General features: G+C 45.8%; 1 protein-coding gene, 1 long non-coding RNA gene and 1 pseudogene across 2 annotated transcripts; all 3 read left to right on the top strand.

Moving 5' to 3' along the window:
* LOC121844529 overlaps positions 1-6726 on the top strand; it is a 35443-nt pseudogene extending 28717 nt beyond the window's left edge.
* A 54-nt stretch (positions 6727-6780) lies between these two features.
* On the top strand, positions 6781-11825 carry LOC121844528 (serine/threonine-protein kinase SMG1-like). Its single transcript, XM_042314750.1, has 5 exons — positions 6781-6880; positions 7746-7864; positions 9181-9268; positions 10366-10467; positions 11729-11825. Exons 2-5 carry the CDS (start codon positions 7774-7776, stop codon positions 11823-11825), a joined length of 378 nt encoding a protein of 125 aa, XP_042170684.1. The 5' UTR covers positions 6781-6880; positions 7746-7773.
* Positions 11785-18375, top strand: LOC121844531. Its single transcript, XR_006082026.1, has 3 exons — positions 11785-11867; positions 15823-16074; positions 18165-18375. It is a non-coding gene; the product is annotated as an uncharacterized LOC121844531 (long non-coding RNA).
* The last annotated feature ends 8992 nt before the right edge of the window (positions 18376-27367 follow it).

Raw genomic sequence — 27367 nt, 5'->3', positions numbered from 1 at the left:
GATTACGGCTGTGAGTCTTTCTGGTTGTGTCTGAATCTGTTGTGAGTCATCCTGGGTGTGTCTGAATCTGTTGTGAGTCATCCTGGGTGTGTCTGAATCTGTTGTGAGTCATCCTGGGTGTGTCTGAATCGGTTGTGAGTCATCCTGGGTGTGTCTGAATCGGTTGTGAGTCATCCTGGGTGTGTCTGAATCAGCTGGGAGTCATCCTGGGTGTGTCTGAATCAGCTGGGAGTCATCCTGGGTGTGTCTGAATCAGCTGGGAGTCATCCTGGGTGTGTCTGAATCAGCTGGGAGTCATCCTGGGTGTGTCTGAATCAGCTGGGAGTCATCCTGGGTGTGTCTGAATCAGCTGGGAGTCATCCTGGGTGTGTCTGAATCAGCTGGGAGTCATCCTGGGTGTGTCTGAATCAGCTGGGAGTCATCCTGGGTGTGTCTGAATCAGTTGGGAGTCATCCTGGGTGTGTCTGACATCATGTAGAATCATCCTGGGGTGTGTCTGAATCATGTAGAATAAGTCATCCTGGGTGTGTCTGAATCATGTAGAATAAGTCATCCTGGGTGTGTCTGAATCATGTTGTGAATCAGTCCTGGGTGTGTCTGAATCATGTAGAATCATCCTGGGGTTTAACACCAGTCATCCTGTAGAATAGTGTCTGAATCACTGTTTCATCCTGGGTGTCTGAATCATTGTGAGTCATCCTGTGTCTGAACAAATCTTAAGTCATCCTGGGTGTGTCTGAATAAGTTGTGAGTCATCCTGGGTGTGTCTGAATCAGCTGTGAGTCATCCTGGGTGTGTCTGAATCTGTTGTGAGTCATCCTGGGTGTGTCTGAATCAGCTGGGAGTCATCCTGGGTGTGTCACCACAACATGTAGAATAAGTCCTGGGTGTGTCACCACAACATGGGAATAAGTCCTGGGGTGTCTGAACCACCACAACATCCTGTAGAATAAGTCATCCTGGGTGTGTCACCACCACAACATGGGAGTAAGTCCTGGGTGTGTCAATCACCACATCCTGTCTCTAAGTCTGAATCAGCTGGGAACATCCTGGGTGTGTCTGTAGAATAAGTCATCCTGGGTGTGTCTGAACACCACTGGGAGTCATCCTGGGTGTGTCTGAATAGCTGTCTCCTGGGTTTAACACCACCACAACATGTAGAATAAGTCTAGGGGTCTGAATACACTGTTTCAGTGGAACATGTTGGTGTCGCTGACATCCTGTTGTATTAACATTACATTTGAAATGTCATGAACAAATCTATAGACTTCCTGTCCCACGTTGTCTCCAGGACCTGGGTCACGTGGGTTCTGGCGAGGCGGTCGACGAGGACATCCCTCCTCCCACGGTGTCTCTGCCCAAACTGGCCGCTCTGCTGAGGGTGTTCAGCACCGTGGTGCGCTGCATTGGACAGCGCTTCCTCCCTTTAGAGGACCTCCCATCACACAGGCATACGTCTCTGATGTAAGGAGAGAGACACACACACCCCACCCACACAGGCATACGTCTCTGATGTCCTTCCTTCACACACACACACACCCTCACACAGGTGTACGGCTCTGATGTACAGAGAGACACACACCAATCATGAACACACAGGCATACTTCTCTGATGTAAGGAGACCACACACACACCCATCACACAGGCATACGTCTCTGATGTACAGAGAGACACACACACACACCCACACCCATCACACAGGTTTTGACGGCTCTGATGTACAGAGAGACACACACACATGGTGCCCCATCACACAGGCATACGTCTCTGACGTAAGGAGAGACACACACACACCCCATCACACAGGCATACGTCTCTGATGTAAGGAGAGAGACACACACACACACACCCATCACACAGGCATACGTCTCTGATGTACAGAGAGACACACACACACATCACACACACCCATCACACAGGCATACGTCTCTGACGTAAGGAGACACACACACACACCCATCACACAGGCATACGTCTCTGATGTAAGGAGAGAGACACACACACACACACCCACACACAGGGCATACGTCTCTGACTGTAAGGCCCGAGACTGGTTTTTATACCGCCCGAGGACACACACAGGACTGTTTATCACACAGGCATACGTCTCTGATGTTTTGGAGAGGACACACACACCCACACACTCCTTCCTCCACCACAGGCTGTACGTCTCTGATGTAAGGAGAGACACACACACACACACACACCACACTGTTTTTACACCATCACAGGCATATCTCTGTAAGGCGAGATAGGTAGGAAGACACACAGACTCTCGTAATTAACCAGGCATATGTCACAGATATCATTTGTTCCCAACACAACCTTACATCCTCCCTCTCTCCCTCTCCTTTTTCCTCCCTCTCTCCTCTCCCTTCTCCTTACTCCCTCTCTCTTACTCCCTTCTCCTTACTCCCTCTCTCCTTACCCCCCTCCCTCTCCCTTTTTTATACTCCCTCTCTCCTTACTCCCTCTCTCCTTACTCCCTCTCTCCTTCCTCCCTCTCTCCTTACTCCCTCTCCTTTTACCTCCTTCCTCCCTCTACTCCCTCTCTCCTTCCTCCCTCTTTCCTTCCTCCCTCTTTCCTTCCTCCCTCTCTCCTTCCTCCCTCTCTCCTTCCTCCTTCCTCACTCTCTCCTTCCTCCCTTTCTCCAGGTTTTGAACCGGGTGTTGGCGTGCGTGTCGACGGCCAAGCAGGTGTTGTTCTCTGAGCCGGTGTTGACGGCGGGGAACGAGTGTGTGTGTGTCCTGCTGGTGAGCTTGGAGCCGTCCGCACAGCTGACCGACGCCGTCATCACCTACGGTCTGGACCAGCTGGATGCCTGCCGGGCCTGTGGCCCAGAGTACAGTCTGGCCGTCCTCAGCCTCATCACGTTGGTAAGAACTGGTTCTAATACTGGTTTGCATACGCCTGAGGACTGGTTTTATATGGCCGAGGACTGTTTTTATACCGCCCGAGGACTGTTTTTATATTTTTTTTTTATATACAGGTGAGAACTGGTTTAAACCGGTTACGAAGAATGTTTCCTCAAACAGCAAATTTCAGGTCTTGTGAGCAGAAACTTGAATGTTGCGTCAATATAGGCCTACATTCTGAAAAATGTTGACAATTGTATGAATGTCTGCCCGAATGCAGAGAACTGGTTGGTCATTCAACGCGTTGCCTCTCCTTCTAATAATAACCCCATATTGATTATCTGCTCCTAAAGGTCTCTTCTCTCTCTCTCTCTGTGTGTTGTAGATTGTGGACCAGATCAACACTAAGCTCCCAGCGTGGTTTGTGGAGAAGCTGCTGGCTCCGACATCACAGCTCCTGGAGCTACGCTTCAACAGGGACAGAGAGGTGGGTTTGTTTGTCAGGGGTGTGACAAATGGAAACACGTTCTTATCGTTTTAACTGAAAAGGGCATTTTAAAAAGTTAAGAAAAATGTGTAGTAGTGTGACCTATGGGGCCAATGAAGTTCCATCTACCACCGCCATAGGCTGAATCTCAAACCCAACACTTGGGCCCTAAGCCCTTTATCGAGTGGCCACTTGCTGTTGTGTTCGATTAGTGATCATTTGAGTCTGCAACAGTTTTGCCCCAAAGGAGCATTGAGACGATGCACACTGTTACAGAGATGTAATGTTAGCCAGCTAAGGATGTTGGGCTCTGATAAACACAGATGTAATGTTAGCTAGCTAAGGATGTTGGGTTCTGATAAACAGAGATGTAATGTTAGCTAGCTAAGGATGTTGGGTTCTGATAAACAGAGATATGTAATGTTAGCTAGCTAAGGATGTTGGGCTCTGATAAACACAGAGATGTAATGTTAGCTAGCTAAGGATGTTGGGTTCTGATAAACAGAGATGTAATGTTAGCTAGCTAAGGATGTTGGGCTCTGATAAACACAGATGTAATGTTAGCTAGCTAAGGATGTTGGGTTCTGATAAACACAGATGTAATGTTAGCTAGCTAAGGATGTTGGGTTCTGATAAACACAGAGATGTAATGTTAGCTAGCTAAGGATGTTGGGTTCTGATAAACACAGAGATGTAATGTTAGCTAGCTAAGGATGTTGGGTTCTGATAAACACAGATGTAATGTTAGCTAGCTAAGGATGTTGGGTTCTGATAAACACAGAGATGTAATGTTAGCTAGCTAAGGATGTTGGGTTCTGATAAACACAGAGATGTAATGTTAGCTAGCTAAGGATGTTGGGTTCTGATAAACACAGAGATGTAATGTTAGCTAGCTAAGGATGTTGGGTTCTGATAAACACAGAGATGTAATGTTAGCTAGCTAAGGATGTTGGGTTCTGATAAACACAGAGATGTAATGTTAGCTAGCTAAGGATGTTGGGTTCTGATAAACAGAGAGATGTAATGTTAGCTAGCTAAGGATGTTGGGCTAAATGTTAGCTAGCTAAGGATGTTGGGTTCTGATAAACACAGATGTAATGTTAGCTAGCTAAGGATGTTGGTTCTGATAAACAGAGATGTAATGTTAGCTAGCTAAGGATGTTGGGTTCTGATAAACACAGAGATGTAATGTTAGCTAGCTAAGGATGTTGGGTTCTGAAAACACAGATGTAATGTTAGCTAGCTAAGGATGTTGGGCTCTGATAAACACAGATGTAATGTTAGCTAGCTAAGGATGTTGGGCTCTGATAAACACAGATGTAATGTTAGCTAGCTAAGGATGTTGGGTTCTGATAAACACAGATGTAATGTTAGCTAGCTAAGGATGTTGGGCTCTCTCTCTCAGGTGATGTCAGCAGCCCTGGGTGTTTCTGTCTGTATCTCTTCACTGACCCCCTCTGCTCTCTCTCTCCAGGTGATGTCAGCAGCCCTGGGTGTGTACCAGTCTGTTTTGAGCCTGAAGAACATCCCCATTCTGGAAGCAGCATATAAACTGGTTTTGGGAGAGATGGCCTGTGCCCTGTCCAGCCTTCTGGCACCCCTGGGCCTCTCCCCGACCCCTGGTACCCCCTCCCCGACCCCTCCACCCTTTCCCGGCATCCAGCACCCTGTCTTCGCCGCCCTCACCCTCACCCCAGAGAGGGCAGAGTTCACCCTCATCTTCAACCTGTCAGCCCTCACCACCATCGGCAACACCAAGAACTCACTCATAGGGGTATGTTGGATTACCACACACACACACACACACACACACATATTTCTGGCCCAAATACCGAGAACTCACTCATAGGGGTATGTTACATAACACACACACTGCACTACCATCAGCAACACCAAGTAACATGACTGAACTATAACTTAAAATGTACCTCTGGCTTGTCTCTCCTCCCTCTGCCCCCCCTCCCTCTCTCTCTGCCTCTCTCCTCTCTCTCTGCCCCCTCTCTGCCTCCCCCTCTCCCTCTGCCCCCCCCCTCTCTCTCTGCCTCCCCATCCCTCTGCCCTCTCCCTCTGCCCCCCTCTCCCTCTCCCTCTGCCCCCCTCCCTCTGCCCCCTCCCCTCTCCCCTGCCTCTGCCTCCTCCCTCTGCCCCCTCCCTCTCCCTCTGCCCCCTCTCCCTCTGCCCCCCCCCTCCCTCTGCCCCCTCCCTCTCTCTCTGCCTCTCCCATCCCTCTGCCCCTCTCCTTCTGCCCCCCTCCCTCTGCCTCTCCCTCTGCCCCCCACTCTCCCTCTCTCTCCCTCTGCCCCTCCTCTGCCCCTCTCCCTCTGCCCCCCTCCCCTCTGCCCCCTGTGGGCTCTCTCCTACGGTGTTTGCCCCCTTGCAGAACCTGATGTTGCCCCATTCTGACCTGGCCCCTCTGCCCCCTCTGCCTCTCCCTGCTGCCCCCCCTCTCCCTCTGCTCCTCTGCCAGGTAACCCACTGCCCCCTGCTGTTCCCTATGCCCCCTCTACTCACACTGCCCCAGGTAACACGCACTCCACCCTCTGTTATGTACCCTGTCTCACACTGTTTGCGTTGTTGAGTCAGAACCTGATGTTGGTCCATTCTGACCTGGCCGGTACCACCCTGCCGTACAATATGCTGTGTTGTATACCCTGTACTCACACTGTACCAGGTAACACGCACTACCACCCTGCTGTTATATACCCTGTACTCACACTGTACCAGGTAACACACACTACCACCCTGCTGTTATATACCCTGTACTCACACTGTACCAGGTAACACACACTACCACCCTGCTGTTATATACCCTGTACTCACACTGTACCAGGTAACACACACTACCACCCTGCTGTTATATACCCTGTACTCACACTGTACCAGGTAACACACACTACCACCCTGCTGTTATATACCCTGTACTCACACTGTACCAGGTAACACACACTACCACCCTGCTGTTATATACCCTGTACTCACACTGTACCAGGTAACACACACTACCACCCTGCTGTTATATACCCTGTACTCACACTGTACCAGGTAACACACACTACCACCCTGCTGTTATATACCCTGTACTCACACTGTACCAGGTAACACACACTACCACCCTGCTGTACCAGGTAACACACACTACCACCCTGCTGTTATATACCCTGTACTCACACTGTACCAGGTAACACACACTACCACCCTGCTGTTATATACCCTGTACTCACACTGTACCAGGTAACACACACTACCACCCTGCTGTTATATACCCTGTACTCACACTGTACCACAAAACTTCAATCTTTTTTTAAACAGTTCACCACATTCTGTTGTCTTCTCTTTCAATCCTCTCTCTCTCTCGCTCTCCCCCTCTGTTTTTCAGACATGATCACTTCATCTCATCCAGCCTGTCCTCCTCCTCCCTTCTCTCTTTGACGGGCGGTCATCAGCACGGTAACCACGGCAACCAGGAAACACTTCAGCACCCTGCTGTCCCTGCTGGGAGCCCTGCTGAGGAAGGAGCAGCTCTACACTGAGGCCAGGTACACACGCTATACATGTCACACACACACACACAGGTGTAGTTGAACGATAACTGTGGGTGGAATTATTGTCATCAAAAGGAGACTTTTTTTACATTTCTTCAAAACCATCCAACTTGTATTATTTAATTAGTGCAGTAATGGAGCTTGTCAGCGACCCTGGATGTTTCGAGACGCAGCATTTTATAGCAAAGTTCATCCTCCGGGATGTTCATGACAAACAACAGATGTATGGAATGGGTTAGGATTCATATATAAAAGATACTAATAATTCACAGCAGACAGTATCTGCTGTAAAGACTGTCCTCATTGTGTAGAGACCAGGGTCTGGCCCCTCAACTCTATACTGGAGCCATGTCCCCCTGGGGGACCCCAACTCTGTACTGGAGCCATGTCCCCCTGGGGGACCCCAACTCTGTACTGGAGCCATGTCCCCCTGGGGGACCCCAACTCTGTACTGGAGCCATGTCCCCCTGGGGGACCCCAACTGGAGCCATGTCCTGGGCCATGTCCCCCTGGGGGACCCCAACTCTGTACTGGAGCCATGTCCCCCCCTGGGGGACCCCAACTCCGTACTGGAGCCATGTCCACCCCAGTACAGAAACATTACCTCAGGCTCTGGAATGTGGTATCACCCAAAGACATGGTCAATCTCCTGTCAGTGTTATAACCTCCCAGAGGCCCATCCTCCGTAGAACACACACAGATGAACGTGTTCTCAGGACCCTCTGTTCTGTTGCGTAAAACAACCATTTGATGCTATGACCGTATTATCACACAATCTTGTCATTTCTCCACCATATAACCTAACCTAGTGTGTGTGTGTGTGTGTGTGTGTGTGTGTGTGTGTGTCTACTCCAAACAGGAAGCTGTTGTTGACGTGGTCTCTGGAGATGTGCCTGATGATGAAGAGGTCTGATACCTACACCCCTCTCTTCTCCCTGCCCTCCTTCCACAAGTTCTGCAAGGGTCTGCTCCACAATGGTAAATACTGTTTATCTATAGAGAGGGTCTGTTCCACAACGGAAATACTGTTTATCTATAGAGAGGGTCTGTTCCACAAGGGAAATACTGTTTATCTATAGAGAGGGTCTGTTCCACAATGGTAAATACTGTTTATCTATAGAGAGGGTCTGCTCCACAATGGTAAATACTGTGGTTATCTATAGAGAGGGTCTGTTCCACAACGGAAATACTGTTTATCTATAGAGAGGTCTGTTCCACAAGGTGTTTATCTATAGAGAGGTCTGTTCCACAACGGTAAATACTGTTTATCTATAGAGAGGGTCTGTTCCACAACGGTAAATACTGTTTATCTATAGAGAGGGTCTGTTCCACAACGGTAAATACTGTTTATCTATAGAGAGGGTCTGTTCCACAACGGTAAATACTGTTTATCTATAGAGAGGTCTGTTCCACAATGGGAAATACTGTTTATCTATAGAGAGGGTCTGTTCCACAACGGTAAATACTGTTTATCTATAGAGAGGGTCTGTTCCACAACGGTAAATACTGTTTATCTATAGAGAGGGTCTGTTCCACAACGGTGTTATAGAGAGGGTCTGTTCACAACGGGAAATACTGTTTATCTATAGAGAGGGTCTGTTCCACAACGGTAAATACTGTTTATCTATAGAGAGGGTCTGTTCCACAACGGTAAATACTGTTTATCTATAGAGAGGGTCTGTTCCACAACGGTAAATACTGTTTATCTATAGAGAGGGTCTGTTCCACTAAATACTGTTTATCTATAGAGAGGGTCTGTTCCACAACAGTAAATACTGTGGATCTATAGAGAGGGTCTGTTCCACAACGGGGTTGTAAATACTGTTTATCTATAATCTGTTCCACAACGGTAAATACTGTTTATCTATAGAGAGGGTCTGTTCCACAACGGTAAATACTGTTTATCTATAGGGGTCTGTTCCACAGTGGGAAATACTGTTTATCTATAGAGAGGGTCTGTTCCACAACGGTAAATACTGTTTATCTATAGAGAGGGTCTGTTCCACAACAGGAAATACTGTTTATCTATAGAGAGGGTCTGTTCCACAACGGTAAATACTGTTTATCTATAGAGAGGGTCTGTTCCACAACAGTAAATACTGTGGATCTATAGAGGTTAATAATCACAATTCTTTACTTAGGGGTTGTAAAAATCAACTTAAATTCCCAGGTGTTCCAGAAATTCTAGTTGAAATATTCCTCCTGATTCTGGGGAGTCTTCCAACCAGGATTTTCGGGAAACCTGGTTCCTGCAGTGTGTGTGTTTGTTGACTCTGCTCTCTGTCGGTCTGCAGCCCTGAATGAGGACCCAGTCATCTGCCTGCAGACCTGCAACAGCCTTCAGGTCATCTCCTCCTCACTCAACACAGAGCTGCTGCAGAGGTAACACAGACAGACAGACAGACAGACAGACAGACAGACAGACAGACAGACAGACAGACAGACAGACAGACAGACAGACAGACAGACAGACAGACAGACAGACAGACCCTTATACACACAAAGACAGACCCCTTATACACACAGACAACAGACCCCATACACACAGACAGACAGACCCCTTATACACACAGACAGACAGACAGACAGACAGACCCCTTATACACACAAACACACACACACACACACAGAGACAGACAGACAGACAGACAGACCCCTTCTACACACAAACACACACACACACACACACACAGACAGACAGACAGACAGACAGAACAACCCTTATACACACAAACACACACACACACAGACAGACAGACAGACCCCCCCTTCAGACACAAACAGACACACAGACAGAGACAGACACACACACAAAACAGACCCTTCTACACACAGACAGACACACCCACAGACAGACACACACACCTAAAACAGACAGACAGACAAACAGACACACCCACACACACACACAGACAGACAGACAGACAGACACACCTAAAACAACCCCTTCTACACACACAAACAGACAGACAGACACACCTAAACAGACCCCTTCTACACACAAAACACACACACACACACAAGAGACAGACACACAAACAGACAGAAACAACCCCTTATACACACACAACACAGACAGACAGACAGACACACACACACACACACACAGACAGACACACACAAAACCCCCTTCTACACACACAAACACACACACACACACACAGAGACAGACACACACACACCTAAAACAACCCCTTCTACACACAAACACCACTTCACACACACAAACAGACACACACACACCTAAAACAACCCCTTCTACACACACAAACACACACACACACACACACCTAAAACACCCCTTCTACAGACACACACACACCACCCCTAAAACAACCCCTTCTACACACAAACACACACACACACACACACACACACACAGAGACAGACACACACACACACACCTAAAACAACCCCTTCTACACAAAAGCATCAACCCAAACGTGTGTATAATGTTGTCTCTGTCCTGTGCCTCCCAGGTGTGTGGATGTGTGTCGTGTCCAGCTGGTGCACTCTGCGGTGAGGGTGAGGCAGGCGTACGGCAAGCTGCTGAGGACAATCCCTCTGGACGTGACACTCAGGTCAGCACACAACACAGACTGAACACTCTCCTCTTTCCTCAATTACTGACTGGGACTGGCTGCTCTAAGGCCTGGACCCTGTCGGTGACTGGCTGCTCTAAGGCCGGGGACCCTGTCGGTGACTGGCTGCTCTAAGGCCGGGACCCTGTCGGTGACTGACTGCTCTAAGGCCGGGGACCCTGTCGGTGACTGGCTGCTCTAAGGCCGGGACCCTGTCGGTGACTGGCTGCTCTAAGGCCGGGGACCCTGTCGCCTGGACCCTGTCGGTGACTGGCTGCTCTAAGGCCGGGACCCTGTCGGTGACTGGCTGCTCTGAAGGCCTGGGACCCTGTCGGTGACTGACTGCTCTGAGGCCTGGACCCTGTCGGTGACTGACTGCTCTGAGGCCGGGGACCCTGTCGGTGACTGACTGCTCTGAGGCCGGGGACCCTGTCGGTGACTGACTGCTCTAAGGCCGGGGACCCTGTCGGTGACTGACTGCTCTGAGGCCGGGGACCCTGTCGGTGACTGACTGCTCTGAGGCCGGGGACCCTGTCGGTGACTGACTGCTCTGAGGCCGGGACCCTGTCGGTGACTGACTGACTGCTCTGAGGCCGGGGACCCTGTCGGTGACTGACTGCTCTGAGGCCGGGGACCCTGTCGGTGACTGACTGCTCTGAGGCCGGGGACCCTGTCGGTGACTGACTGCTCTGAGGCCGGGGGTGACCCTGTCGGTGACTGACTGCTCTGAGGCCGGGGACCCTGTCGGTGACTGACTGCTCTGAGGCCGGGGACCCTGTCGGTGACTGACTGCTCTGAGGCCGGGGACCCTGTCGGTGACTGACTGCTCTGAGGCCGGGGACCCTGTCGGTGACTGACTGCTCTGAGGCCGGGGACCCTGTCGGTGACTGACTGCTCTGAGGCCGGGGACCCTGTCGGTGACTGACTGCTCTGAGGCCGGGGACCCTGTCGGTGACTGACTGCTCTGAGGGGGACCCTGTCGGTGACTGACTGCTCTGAGGCCGGGGACCCTGGGTGACTGACTGCTCTGAGGCCGGGGACCCTGTCGGTGACTGACTGCTCTGAGGCCGGGACCCTGTCGGTGACTGACTGCTCTGAGGCCGGGGACCCTGTCGGTGACTGACTGCTCTGAGGCCGGGACCCTGTCGGTGACTGACTGTACACTGAGAATACCAAACACTATGAACACCTTCCTCACTACTGTCTTTATCTATCTGTCTTTATCTATCTGTGTGACCTTAATGTGTCTACCTCCCTGCAGTAACCACAGCCACCCAGAGATAGAGGAGATCTCCTTGGTGGTCCGTCGTCACATGAGCCGCCCCCAGCAGCACCTTTCACCCCCAGGACTTCAGTGACCTCATCAGCTTCATCCTCTATGGCAGCCAGCACCGCGGAGGGTAGGCTACCTGGCTCTGTTGGGGGGGTCCTTCTGCTCACGTGTGTCGTGGGTCCCGTGTGCCTCAGTTGGTAGAGCATGGGGCTTATTCTTATTTTTTATCTTACCTTTATTTAACTAGGCAAGTCAGTTAAGAACAAATTCCTATTTTCAATGACTGCCTAGGAACAGTGGGTTAATTGCCTTGTTCAGAGGCAGAACGACAGATTTGTACCTTGTCAGCTCGAGGGGTTGAACTTGCAACCTTCCGGTTACTAGTCCAACGCTCTAAGGGGAAGGGGAAACTATGAAAATATAATCTCTACTGATGCAATCACTACTGTACTGTAATACATAAGAGAGTCTGATAAATGACAATGTTAATGTGTGTATCATCTGCTAACCTGTGTGTGTATCATCTGCTAACCTGTGTGTGTGTGGATATATGCTAACCTGTGTGTGTGGATATATGCTAACCTGTGTGTGTGTGGATATATGCTAACCTGTGTGTGTGTGGATATATGCTAACTTGTGTGTGTGTGGATATATGCTAACCTGTGTGTGTGTGGATATATGCTAACCTGTGTGTGTGTGGATATATGCTAACCTGTGTGTGTGTGTGGATATATGCTAACCTGTGTGTGTGTGGATATATGCTAACCTGTGTGTGTGTGTGGATATATGCTAACCTGTGTGTGTGTGTGTGTGGATATATGCTAACCTGTGTGTGTGTGTGTGGATATATGCTAACCTGTGTGTGTGTGTGTGGATATATGCTAACCTGTGTGTGTGTGTGTGGATATATGCTAACCTGTGTGTGTGTGTGTGGGATATATGCTAACCTGTGTGTGTGTGGATATATGCTAACCTGTGTGTGTGTGTGATATATGCTAACCTGTGTGTGTGTGGATATATGCTAACCTGTGTGTGTGTGGGATATATGCTAACCTGTGTGTGTGTGTGTGTGGATATATGCTAACCTGTGTGTGTGGATATATGCTAACCTGTGTGTGTGTGTGTGTGTGTGTGTGATATATGCTAACCTGTGTGTGTGTGTGTGGATATATGCTAACCTGTGTGTGTGTGTGTGTGGATATATGCTAACCTGTGTGTGTGGATATATGCTAACCTGTGTGTGTGTGTGGATATATGCTAACCTGTGTGTGTGGATAGATGCTAACCTGTGTGTGTGTGGATAGATGCTAACCTGTGTGTGTGTGTGGATATATGCTAACCTGTGTGTGTGGATAGATGCTAACCTGTGTGTGTGTGTGTGATATATGCTAACCTGTGTGTGTGTGTGTGGATATATGCTAACCTGTGTGTGTGTGTGGATATATGCTAACCTGTGTGTGTGTGGATATATGCTAACCTGTGTGTGTGGATATATGCTAACCTGTGTGTGTGGATATATGCTAACCTGTGTGTGTGTGGATATATGCTAACCTGTGTGTGTGTGGATATGCTAACCTGTGTGTGTGTGGATATATGCTAACCTGTGTGTGTGTGTGGATATATGCTAACCTGTGTGTGTGTGTGGATATATGCTAACCTGTGTGTGTGTGTGTGGATATATGCTAACCTGTGTGTGTGTGTGGATATATGCTAACCTGTGTGTGTGTGTGTGATATATGCTAACCTGTGTGTGTGTGATGGATATATGCTAACCTGTGTGTGTGTGTGGATATATGCTAACCTGTGTGTGTGTGTGGATATATGCTAACCTGTGTGTGTGTGTGTGTGTGGATATATGCTAACCTGTGTGTGTGTGTGTGTGTGTGATATATGCTAACCTGTGTGTGTGTGATATATGCTAACCTGTGTGTGTGTGTGTGGATATATGCTAACCTGTGTGTGTGTGTGATATATGCTAACCTGTGTGTGTGTGTGTGTGTGTGGATATATGCTAACCTGTGTGTGTGTGTGTGGATATATGCTAACCTGTGTGTGTGTGTGTGTGTGGATATATGCTAACCTGTGTGTGTGTGTGTGATATATGCTAACCTGTGTGTGTGTGTGTGATATATGCTAACCTGTGTGTGTGTGTGGATATATGCTAACCTGTGTGTGTGTGTGTGGATATATGCTAACCTGTGTGTGTGTGTGTGGATATATGCTAACCTGTGTGTGTGTGTGTGGATATATGCTAACCTGTGTGTGTGTGTGTGTGTGTGTGTGTGTGGATATATGCTAACCTGTGTGTGTGTGGATATATGCTAACCTGTGTGTGTGTGGATATATGCTAACCTGTGTGTGTGTGTGTGTGTGTGGGATATATGCTAACCTGTGTGTGTGTGTGTGTGTGTGGATATATGCTAACCTGTGTGTGTGTGATATATGCTAACCTGTGTGTGTGTGTGGATATATGCTAACCTGTGTGTGTGGATATATGCTAACCTGTGTGTGTGGATATATGCTAACCTGTGTGTGTGGATATATGCTAACCTGTGTGTGTGTGTGTGGATATATGCTAACCTGTGTGTGTGTGTGTGGATATATGCTAACCTGTGTGTGTGTGTGTGTGATATATGCTAACCTGTGTGTGTGTGTGGATATATGCTAACCTGTGTGTGTGTGATATATGCTAACCTGTGTGTGTGTGTGTGTGGATATATGCTAACCTGTGTGTGTGTGTGTGGATATATGCTAACCTGTGTGTGTGTGTGTGGATATATGCTAACCTGTGTGTGTGTGATATATGCTAACCTGTGTGTGTGTGTGGATATATGCTAACCTGTGTGTGTGTGTGTGTGATATATGCTAACCTGTGTGTGTGTGTGTGGATATATGCTAACCTGTGTGTGTGTGTGTGGATATATGCTAACCTGTGTGTGTGTGTGTGGATATATGCTAACCTGTGTGTGTGTGGATATATGCTAACCTGTGTGTGTGTGTGTGGATATATGCTAACCTGTGTGTGTGTGTGTGTGTGGATATATGCTAACCTGTGTGTGTGTGTGTGTGATATATGCTAACCTGTGTGTGTGTGTGTGGATATATGCTAACCTGTGTGTGTGTGTGGATATATGCTAACCTGTGTGTGTGTGGATATATGTGTGGATATATGCTAACCTGTGTGTGTGGATATATGCTAACCTGTGTGTGTGTGTGTGTGGATATATGCTAACCTGTGTGTGTGTGTGTGTGTGTGTGGATATATGCTAACCTGTGTGTGTGTGTGTGTGGATATATGCTAACCTGTGTGTGTGTGTGTGTGGATATATGCTAACCTGTGTGTGTGTGTGTGGATATATGCTAACCTGTGTGTGTGTGTGTGTGTGTGTGGATATATGCTAACCTGTGTGTGTGGATATATGCTAACCTGTGTGTGTGTGTGTGTGTGGATATATGCTAACCTGTGTGTGTGTGTGTATGCTGTGTGTGTGTGGATATATGCTAACCTGTGTGTGTGTGTGTGTGTGTGTGTGTGGATATATGCTAACCTGTGTGTGTGGATATATGCTAACCTGTGTGTGTGTGTGTGGATATATGCTAACCTGTGTGTGTGTGTGTGTGTGTGGATATATGCTAACCTGTGTGTGTGTGGATATATGCTAACCTGTGTGTGTGGATATATGCTAACCTGTGTGTGTGTGATATATGCTAACCTGTGTGTGTGTGTGATATATGCTAACCTGTGTGTGTGTGTGTGGATATATGCTAACCTGTGTGTGTGTGTGTGTGTGTGTGTATATGCTAACCTGTGTGTGTGTGTGTGTGTGTGGTGGATATATGCTAACCTGTGTGTGTGTATATGCTAACCTGTGTGTGTGGATATATGCTAACCTGTGTGTGTGTGTGTGGATATATGCTAACCTGTGTGTGTGTGTGTGTGTGGATATATGCTAACCTGTGTGTGTGTGTGTGTGGATATATGCTAACCTGTGTGTGTGTGTGTGTGTGTGGATATATGCTAACCTGTGTGTGTGGATATATGCTAACGTGTGTTTTATCTGTTCACCTGTGTGTTCCTACAGTAAAGAACCGTGGCTGGAGCGTCTGTACCACAGCTGTCAGCGTCTGGAGAAGCGCGAGGGTGTCTCGTCAGGTCGTGAAGGGGGTGTGTGCGTCTCCGGTGCGGGTGGCGGTGTGTGTGTACCGCGTGTTCTGCTGAAGACTGAGGCCGTGCTGTGGCAGTGGGCGGTGTGGGAGGCAGCTCAGTTCACAGTGTTGTCTAAACTCCGTACCCCCGCTGGGACGGGCACAGGACACCTTCCAGACCATAGAGGGTATGGGCTGTTATACACACACACACACACACACACACTAAAACACACACTAAAACACACACTAAAACACACACTAAAACACACTAAAACACACTAAAACACACACACACAAAACACACAAAACACACACACACTAAAACACACTAAAACACACACACACAAAACACTAAAACACACACACACTAAAACACACAAAACACAAAACACTACACACACACTAAAACACACACACACACTAAAACACACACACACACTACACACACACACTAAAACACACACACACTAAAACACACACACACACACTAAAACACACTAAAACACACACACACACACACACACTAAAACACACACTCAGTCCAGGTTTTGTAGCTCCGCCCCTGTAGCTCCGCCCCTGTAGCTCCGCCCCTGTAGCTCCGCCCCTGTGGCTCCGCCCCTGTACTCCGCCCTGTAGCTCCGCCCTGTAGCTCCGCCCTGTAGCTCCGCCCCTGTAGCTCCGCCCCTGTAGCTCCGCCCCTGTAGCTCCGCCCCTGTAGCTCCGCCCCTGTAGCTCCGCCCCTGTAGCTCCGCCCCTGTAGCTCCGCCCCTGTAGCTCCTCCCCTGTAGCTCCTCCCCTGTAACCTCCCCTGTAGCTCCTCCCCTGTAGCTCCTCCCCTGTAGCTCCTCCCTGTAGCTCCTCCCCTGTAGCTCCTCCCCTGTAGCTCCTCCCTGTAGCTCCTCCCCTGTAGCTCCTCCCCTGTAGCTCCTCCCTGTAGCTCCTCCCCTGTAGCTCCTCCCCTGTAACCCCTGTAACTGCCATGTCCTGCCAGTTAAACCAGGGTGTCAAACTCATTTTCCCTGTGAGCCACATTTTACTTTTCAGCAAGTTCCGGAGGGCCGCACTGAAAATGTTATTTCTTTCACTGTCAAAATGGTTTTGGGAATTTCCGATGCTCCCTGACTGTCTAGCTTTCAGATCGGTGATAATTCTGTTAGCCAGCTGGACACAGTCATGAAACTGTACCAAATGCAGGTCCATTATCATTTCTACACAGTTTCCATTTGGTTTGAGTCATTTGAAAGTATATTGAGCCCCCTATTCCATCCTATACACATTCTGGATTTACATGTTGCCTCTTTCAAGAACATATCCTTCCCTCTCTCCCTCTTCTCCCTCCCTCCTCTCCTCCCTCCCTCCCTCCTCCTCCCCCTAGCTCCTCCCCTGTCCTCCTCCCCTGTCTCCATCTCCTCCCTCTTCCTTCCTCCTCTCCTCCCTCTTTTCCTGTCCTCCCTTTCCTCCCTCCCTCTCTCCTCCCTCCCTCTCTCCTCCCTCCCTCAAAATTCTGCCATGCCTCCCTCTCTCCTCCTCCCTCCCTCTCTCCTGTCCCTCCCTTTTCCCCTCCCTCCCTCTCTCCTCCCCTCCCTCCCTCCTCCCTCTCTCCTCCCCTCCCTCCCTCTCTCCTCCCAGCTCCCTCCCTCACTCCTCCCTCACTCCCTCTATCTCCTCCCTACTCCCCTCTCTCCTCCCCTCACTCCCTTTCCTCCCCTCAAAGTCTCTCCCCCCCCCCCTCTCTCCTCCCCTCCACTCACTCTCCCCCTCCCCTCCCTCTCTCCTCCCCTCCCCTCCCTCCTCCCTCCCTCCCTCCCTCTCTCTCCCCTCCTCCCTCTCTCTCCCTCCCTCCCTCTCTCCTCCCCTCCCTCCTGCCCTCTCTCCTCCTCCCTCCTCTCCTCCCCTCCCTCTCTCCTCCCCTCCCTCCCTCCCTTTCTCTCCCCTCCCTCCCTCTCTCCTCCCTCCCTGCCCTCCCTCCCTCTCTCCTCCCTCCCTGCCCTCCTCTTCCTCCCTGCCCTCCCTGCCCTCCCTCTCTCTCTCCCTCCCTCCCTCCCTCTCTCCTCCCTCCCTCCCTCCCTCCTCTCTCTCCCCTCCTCCCTCTCTCCTCCCCTCCCTCTCTCCTCCCTCCCCTCCTCCTCCCCTCCCTCTCCCCTCCTCCCTCCTCTTCCTCTCCCTCCTCCCCTCTCTCCTCCCTCTCTCCTCCCCTCTCTCCTCCTCCCTCTCTCCTCCTCTCCTCTCTCCCTCTCCCTCTCTCCCTCTCTCCTCTCTCCTCCCTCCTCTCCAGGTATAATCCGCAGCCTGGCGGCCCACAGTCTGAACACTGAACAGGAGCTCAGCCAATGGAGCGGCGGCGACACAGACGACGGTCACCATAGCAACCAGCTGCGTCTGGCGCTGCTCCTGCAGTTCCTGGAAAACCTGGAGAAACTGATGTACAACGCCTACGAGGGCTGTGCCAACGCTCTGACCGCTCCGCCTAAGGTACACACACATACACACACACACACACATACACACACACACCTACACACACACACCTACACACACACACACACCTACACACCTACACACACACACCTACACACACACTACACACAACTACACACACCTACACACCTACACCTACACACACTTACACACCTACACACCTACACACACCTACACACACTACACACACACACACACACACACACCACACACACCTACACACACACACACACCTACACACACACACCTACACACACACACCTACACACACACACCTACACACACACACCTACACACACACACCTACACACACACACCTACACACACACACCACCTACACACACACACCCTACACAACACACCTTACACACACACACCTACACCTACACCCACACCCTACACCTACACACACACACCTACACACACCCCTACTACACACACACCTACACACACACACTACACACACACACCTACACACACACTTTACACACACACACCCTACACACACACACACACACACACTACACACCTACACACCTACACACACACTACACACCTACACACACCCACACACCTACACCCACACACACACACCCCTACACGGCGCACGCCCCTGCACCTACACACACGCACCTACACGCGCACGCACACACACCCTACACACACACACCTACACACACCTACACACACACACACCTACACGCGCACGCACCTACACGCGCACACACACACACCCACCCACCTGCACACACACACACCTACACACACACACACCTACACCACACGCGCACCTACACGCACACACGGCACACCACACACACACGCACACACACCACACCTACACACACACACACACCTACACGGCGCACACGCACACCTACACACGCACCTACGCACCTACACCTACACACACGCACACACACCTGCACACCTACACACCTACACACGCACACACCTACACACACCTACACCTACACACCTACACACGCACACACCTACACACCTATTATATATTACCATTACACACGCTACACACCTACACACACCTACACCTACCCTACACACCTACACCTGCACACACACACCTGCACACGCACACACACCTACACACGCACACACACCTGCACGCGCACACACACTCTGCACACGCACACACCTACTGCTACACGCACACACACTACACACGCGCACATTACCTACGTATTACGTATTACATTACCTGCATTACGCACTTGCCACAATTTATACCACGCACCTATTACGCACACACACCTGCACACGCCACACACCTGCACACGCACACATTATTGCACACGCACACACACCACACACACACGCACCTATTACACACACACACACCTACACACGCACACACACCTATTACGCACGCACCTACACACGTATTATTACACACGCATTTTACGCACCTACACACGCACACACACCTACACACGCACACACACTACACACGCACATTACTCTACACACACGCACACACTCCCACCTACACACGCACACACCTACACACGCACGCACACCTACACACGCACACACACCTACACACGCACGCACACTCTACACACGCACACACTACACACACACGCACCTACACACCTACACACGCACACCTACACACGCACACACACCTACACACGCACGCACACCTACACCCACGCACGCACCTACACACTCCCACGCACACACCTGCACGCACGCACACCTACACACGCACGCACACCTACACACGCACGCACACCTACACACGCACACACACCTACACACGCACACACACCTACACACGCCACGCACACACACACTACACACAATTGCACACACACACCTGCACACGCACACACACACCTACACACGCACACACCTACACACGCACACACACACCTACACACACACACACACCTACACACACACACACCTACACGCACACACACGCACACGCACACACACCCACGCACACACACACACACGCACACACACCTACACACATACACACCTACACACGCACACCTGCACCGCACACACCTACACACGCACACACCTACACACGCACACACACCTACACACGCACGCACACACGCACACACGCCTACACACACACGCACACCTACGCACCACACCTACTACACACACACCTACACACACACACACACCTACACACGCACACACCTGCACACCTGCACACACACACCCTGCACACACACACACACACCTACACACCACACACCTACACACGCACACACACACACCACACACCTACACACACATACACACCTACACACACACACACCTACACGCACACACACCCTACACCTACACCTACACCTACACACCTACCTACACCGCTACACCTACACACCCCCACGCACACACCCCTACACACGCACACACTTTACACACGCACATTACCCTGCTACACACACACACCTACATTATTATTACACACACACCCACTACACACACACACACACCTACACACACACACACCCCTACACATTATTACCCCTTTATTATTACACACACCCCTATTATTATTACTCCTTTATATTACACCCTACACTTTACACATTACACTTTACACATTACACACACCCCTACACACACCTACACACATTACCTCTTTTACACACACCTACACACACACTTACACACCTTGTTATTACATTACACTTACACACACACACACACCCCTTGCTATTACACACACACCTTTACACACACACACACATTACCTTTACACACACTCACACCCTACACACACACACTCTACACACACACACCCTACACACACACACACTTTCACACACACACACCCCCTACACACACACACACCTTATTATTACACACACACTACCTCATCTATTATTATTATTATTATTATTAATATTACTCTAACACACTTACACATTATTACATTATTACACACATTATTATTATTATTATTACACACATTTCACACACCCTTACACACATTACATTATTACACACACACTATTACACACATTACACCTATGTTATTAATTTACACACACACACATTATTATTATTACACACTTTATTATTATTACACTATTATTATTATTATTATTATTATTATTATTATTTTTATTATTATTATTATTATTATTATTATTATTATTATTATTATTATTACATTATTACATTATTATTATTATTATTATTATTACACACACTTACTTTCTATTATTACTCTACACACTATTACACACTATTATTACCCCTACACACACACCCCTACACACACACCTACACACACACACACACACTACACACACACACACACACACCTACACACACACACACACTCTATATTATTATTATTACACACCCTATTATTACACACATTAACTCTACACACACTATATTACACACTTGCATTATTATTATTACTCACATTAATTTACATATTATTATTATTATTAATTTGTTATTATACATTAATTTACACACACTTCTATATTATTATTATTATTACACACACACATTAATTTGCTACACATTTTCACTTTACACATTACACACCCTTTTACACACACTTTCTACATTATTAATTTGTTACATTACACTATTAACACATATTATTATTACACCTACACACACACCCTTACACACACACACACAAACACACCCTATTACACACACACACACCTACACACACATATTATTAATATTACGTCACTTACCTATTACATTATTACTCACTTACACATTATTACACACACACACCCTTACACATATTATTATTATTACACCTATACTTTTACATTATTATTATTATTACAATTTACACACACACACACACCCCTCTACACACACACACACACACCCTTGCTACACATTACACACCTTACACACACACCTTCACACATTAATTTCTACATTAATATTAATTTTTACACACACACCCTACACACACACCCTTTACACATTACACACACCTACACACATTACACACACACCTTGCCACACACACCCACACACACACTTTACACACATTACATACTTTCTTTACACACTATTAACACATATTATACATACCCTTTGCACAGATATTACCTTACACACACATTACACACTTACACTTTGCCACACACACACTTTACACATTACTCCTATACACACTCTACACACACACACTTACACACATACCCCTTTACACACACACACACACACCCTATACACACACACACATTACCCTACACACACACACACACCCTACACACACACCCTACACACACACCCTACACACATACCTCTACACACACTACACACGCACCCTACACACCCTACACTTACACAAGTTCTCACACACACCCACACACCCTACACACACACACACAACACACACATCCTACATGCACACTGGCTCTCACACACACACACCCCCACACTACACACACACCCACACACACCCTACACACACACACCCCACACACCCACTTTACACACCCTGCATACACCTGGCTACACATGCACACACCCCACACACCAAACACCCTACACACACACCTACACTCTACACACACACCCTACACACACACACACCTACACACACCTACACACTCTTACACACACACACTCTACACACACACACACACACTTGTCATTACACACACACTTACACACACACTATACACACACACCCCTACACACACACACCCACACACACACTTACACACACTTACACTTTTATTATTACATATTAACACATTATTATTACACATTACTTTACACACACATTATTATTACATTATTATTATTACATATTATTATTACATTATTATTAATATTACTCTATATTATTACAACATATACATATTATTATTATTACTTTCTATATTACACATTAATTTATTATTATTATTATTACTTATTATTACACATTATTATTATTAATTTATTATTATTATTATTAATTTGCATTATTATTATTATTACACTACACATTACACATTATTAATTTACACACCTATTACACACATTATTACCCTATTATTATTACACCTCTTACATATTACCTCTTTTGCATATTACTACCCTATTATTATTAATTTTACACATTACACATACCCTACACTTTGTTATTATTACACTTTGCACACACACCTACACAAATACCTAATTTATTACATACATACACACACACTTTTACACACACACCCTACACACACACCCTACACACACACTCTACACACACACCCTACACACACACACTCTGCCACACACACACACACCCCTACACACACACCCTACACACACACACACACCTACACACACACACACACGTACACACACACACACACTCTACACACACACACTCTTACACACACACACTCTACACACACACATTCTACACACACAATTTACACTCTACACACACACTTCTACACACACACACCCTCTTACACACACACCTCCTCTTACACACACCCTACACACACTTTACACATTAATACCTCTTACACACACACCTCCCACACACACACACACACACACACCCCCTACACCCTACACCTACACACACACACACCCCACACACACTGGGGCCCTACACACACACACACACACCCTGCACTCACACACACACGACCACACACACATTATTACACATTATTCTACACAACACACCTACACACACACACCTACACACACCTACACACACACACCCCATTATTATTATTATTATTATTATTATTACACACCTACATTATTACACCTATATTCACCTTACACATAATTTGCATATTAATTTCTACATTATTCTATACATTCTTACATTAATAAATACACTTGTACATTATTAATATTACCCCACATTACACACTTTACACACACATCCACACACACACATTACATATTAATAATTTACACAACGCATTACACACACACACACACACACCTTACACACACCTACACACACACCTCTTTACATATTACATATTACCTTACACCCCCACACAATACCTAATTTACACATTATTATTATTACATTTTACATTATTATTATTATTATTATTACATTTTACACCCTATTATTATTATTATTACATTAATTTGCATTATTATTAATTACACACACTTTGCACACACACATTACACACACACATTATTATTACCTCACCTACACATTATTCACTTACATTACACACCTACACACACACCTACACACACACACATCTACACACACACCTACACACACACATTTACATTATTACCCCCACACACACCCTACACACACACTCTACACACACACACTTACACACACACATCTACACACACCTACACACACACACACACACCTACACACACACACACACCCTTTACACACATACACTTACACATTAATTTTACATTATTACCTACAATATATAATTTACATTTACATATTAATTTATACACACATACACTTTTATATACACACACTATTACACACACTATATACACAATTTATATATTACCCTACACACTCACACACACTCTACACACACTCTACACACTTACATACACACACATACACACACCTACACATCACATACACCCTATACACACACTTGCTATATTATTTTAATATTACACATTATTAATTTATACATTACAACTCCCATTATTATTAATTTATACCACGCACCCTACACATACACACACACATACACTCACTCACACCCTACACATTTACACACGGCACCTATTAATTTACATATTAACGCACACCCTTATTATTATTATTACATTATTAATTTACATATTAATTTATTATTAATTACTTATTATTACCACACCCTACATTATTATTATTACATTAACACACACACACATTATTATTATTACACACATTACACATTTTATTACACAATTTACACACACTCACTACACACCACACACACACACACTACACACTTTACACATACACTACACTACACTACACACACACACACACACCTATTATTATTATTATTATTAATTTACACACATTAATTTACACATTACACACCACTTTTACATTAATATTATTACACATATTAATTTACATTTTTGCTATTATTATTATTACATATTATTACGCCTATCTTTGTTATTAATTTAATTCTATACATATTATTATTATTATTAATTTATATTATTATTACATATTACTCTATATTATTAATTTACATATTATTATTATTAATTTTTTATTACACATATTTACATACGTTATTATTACACATTATTAATTATTATTATTATTACATATTATTACACATATATTACATTATTAATTTATATTATTATTATATTAATTTACATATTATTATTATTACCACTATTATTAATATTACACTTTTGCACATTATTACACACATTATTATTATTATTAATTTTACATTATTATTATTATTATTATTATTATTATATTATTATTAATACTCTATTATTATTATTATTATTATTAACCTTACATTATTACATACACACACTATTATTATTAATATTACACACACACTCTACACACACACACACACACACACACATATTATATTATTATTAAATCCTATTATTATTATTATTATTAATTTACACATTAAACACATTTACCTATTAATATTACTCCCATTTTATTAATTTACACATTATTATTATTATTACATTTGCACATTATTACACATTAATTTTATTACACACAAATCTTTGCACACACACCTAATTTACACACTCTACACACACACACCTACATACACACACCTACACACTTAATTTACACATTACATATTATTATTATTATTACACACATATTACACACACACACACCTACACATATTACACACACAAATTTACATATTATTAATTTACACATTAATTTACTTACACACACACTCTACACACACATTACACACACACACACTTGTTACACATTATTACACACACTCTTTACACACACACTACACACAACATATACTTTACATTACCTACATTATTAATTTGTTATTAATATTACACACACACTCTATTATTACATTTACACACACACATTATTATTATTACACACACACCCGTACACACACACACACACACCTACACATTATTACACACCTACATTATTATTACACCTATACATTACACACACCTACATTTGTTATTACACACACACACATTACACACACACACACACCTACACACACACACCTACACCCCCACACACACACCTATTACATTATTACATTACACATATTACATTACACCCTTACACACATATTATTAATTTACACACACCCTACACACACACACACCCCCATTTACACACACACCCTACACACACACACACACACATCTACTACACACACACACACATCTTACACATTATTATTAATTTACACATCTACACACACACTTATATTATTACACACACATTATTACACACACATTATTACACACACACATTATTACACACATTACACACACACACACACACACACACACATTTACACACACACATTACACACAATTTACACACAATTATTAATTTATATATTTGCTAATTTGCTACTTTGCATCCTTTACATTTGCACTTCTACTTTACATATATATATTATTACTTTACATATTACACCCTATTACATCTACATTTGCACATTACACATTAATTTACACTCACCTATTACACACATATATTATTACACTCTATACACATTACACATTTATATTACATTACACACTTTACACACACTTTACACACATATTACCTCTACACACATACACACACACACACACATTACACATTACACACACATTAATTTACACATTAATTTACATATTACACACACACAATTTGCACAACACACATCTACACACACACACTTTACACACACACATATTAATTACTACACACACAATTTACATTACATTACACCTTACACCCTACACACACATACTACACACACACTCTACACACACACACACACACACTACACACACACACACACCTACACA

Source organism: Oncorhynchus tshawytscha, unplaced genomic scaffold, assembly GCF_018296145.1.
Source record: "Oncorhynchus tshawytscha isolate Ot180627B unplaced genomic scaffold, Otsh_v2.0 Un_contig_1722_pilon_pilon, whole genome shotgun sequence".
In the NCBI taxonomy this organism is placed as follows: Eukaryota; Metazoa; Chordata; class Actinopteri; order Salmoniformes; family Salmonidae; genus Oncorhynchus; species Oncorhynchus tshawytscha.
Note: the sequence above shows the minus strand (reverse complement) of the source record. Positions and strands in the feature narration are given on the sequence as shown.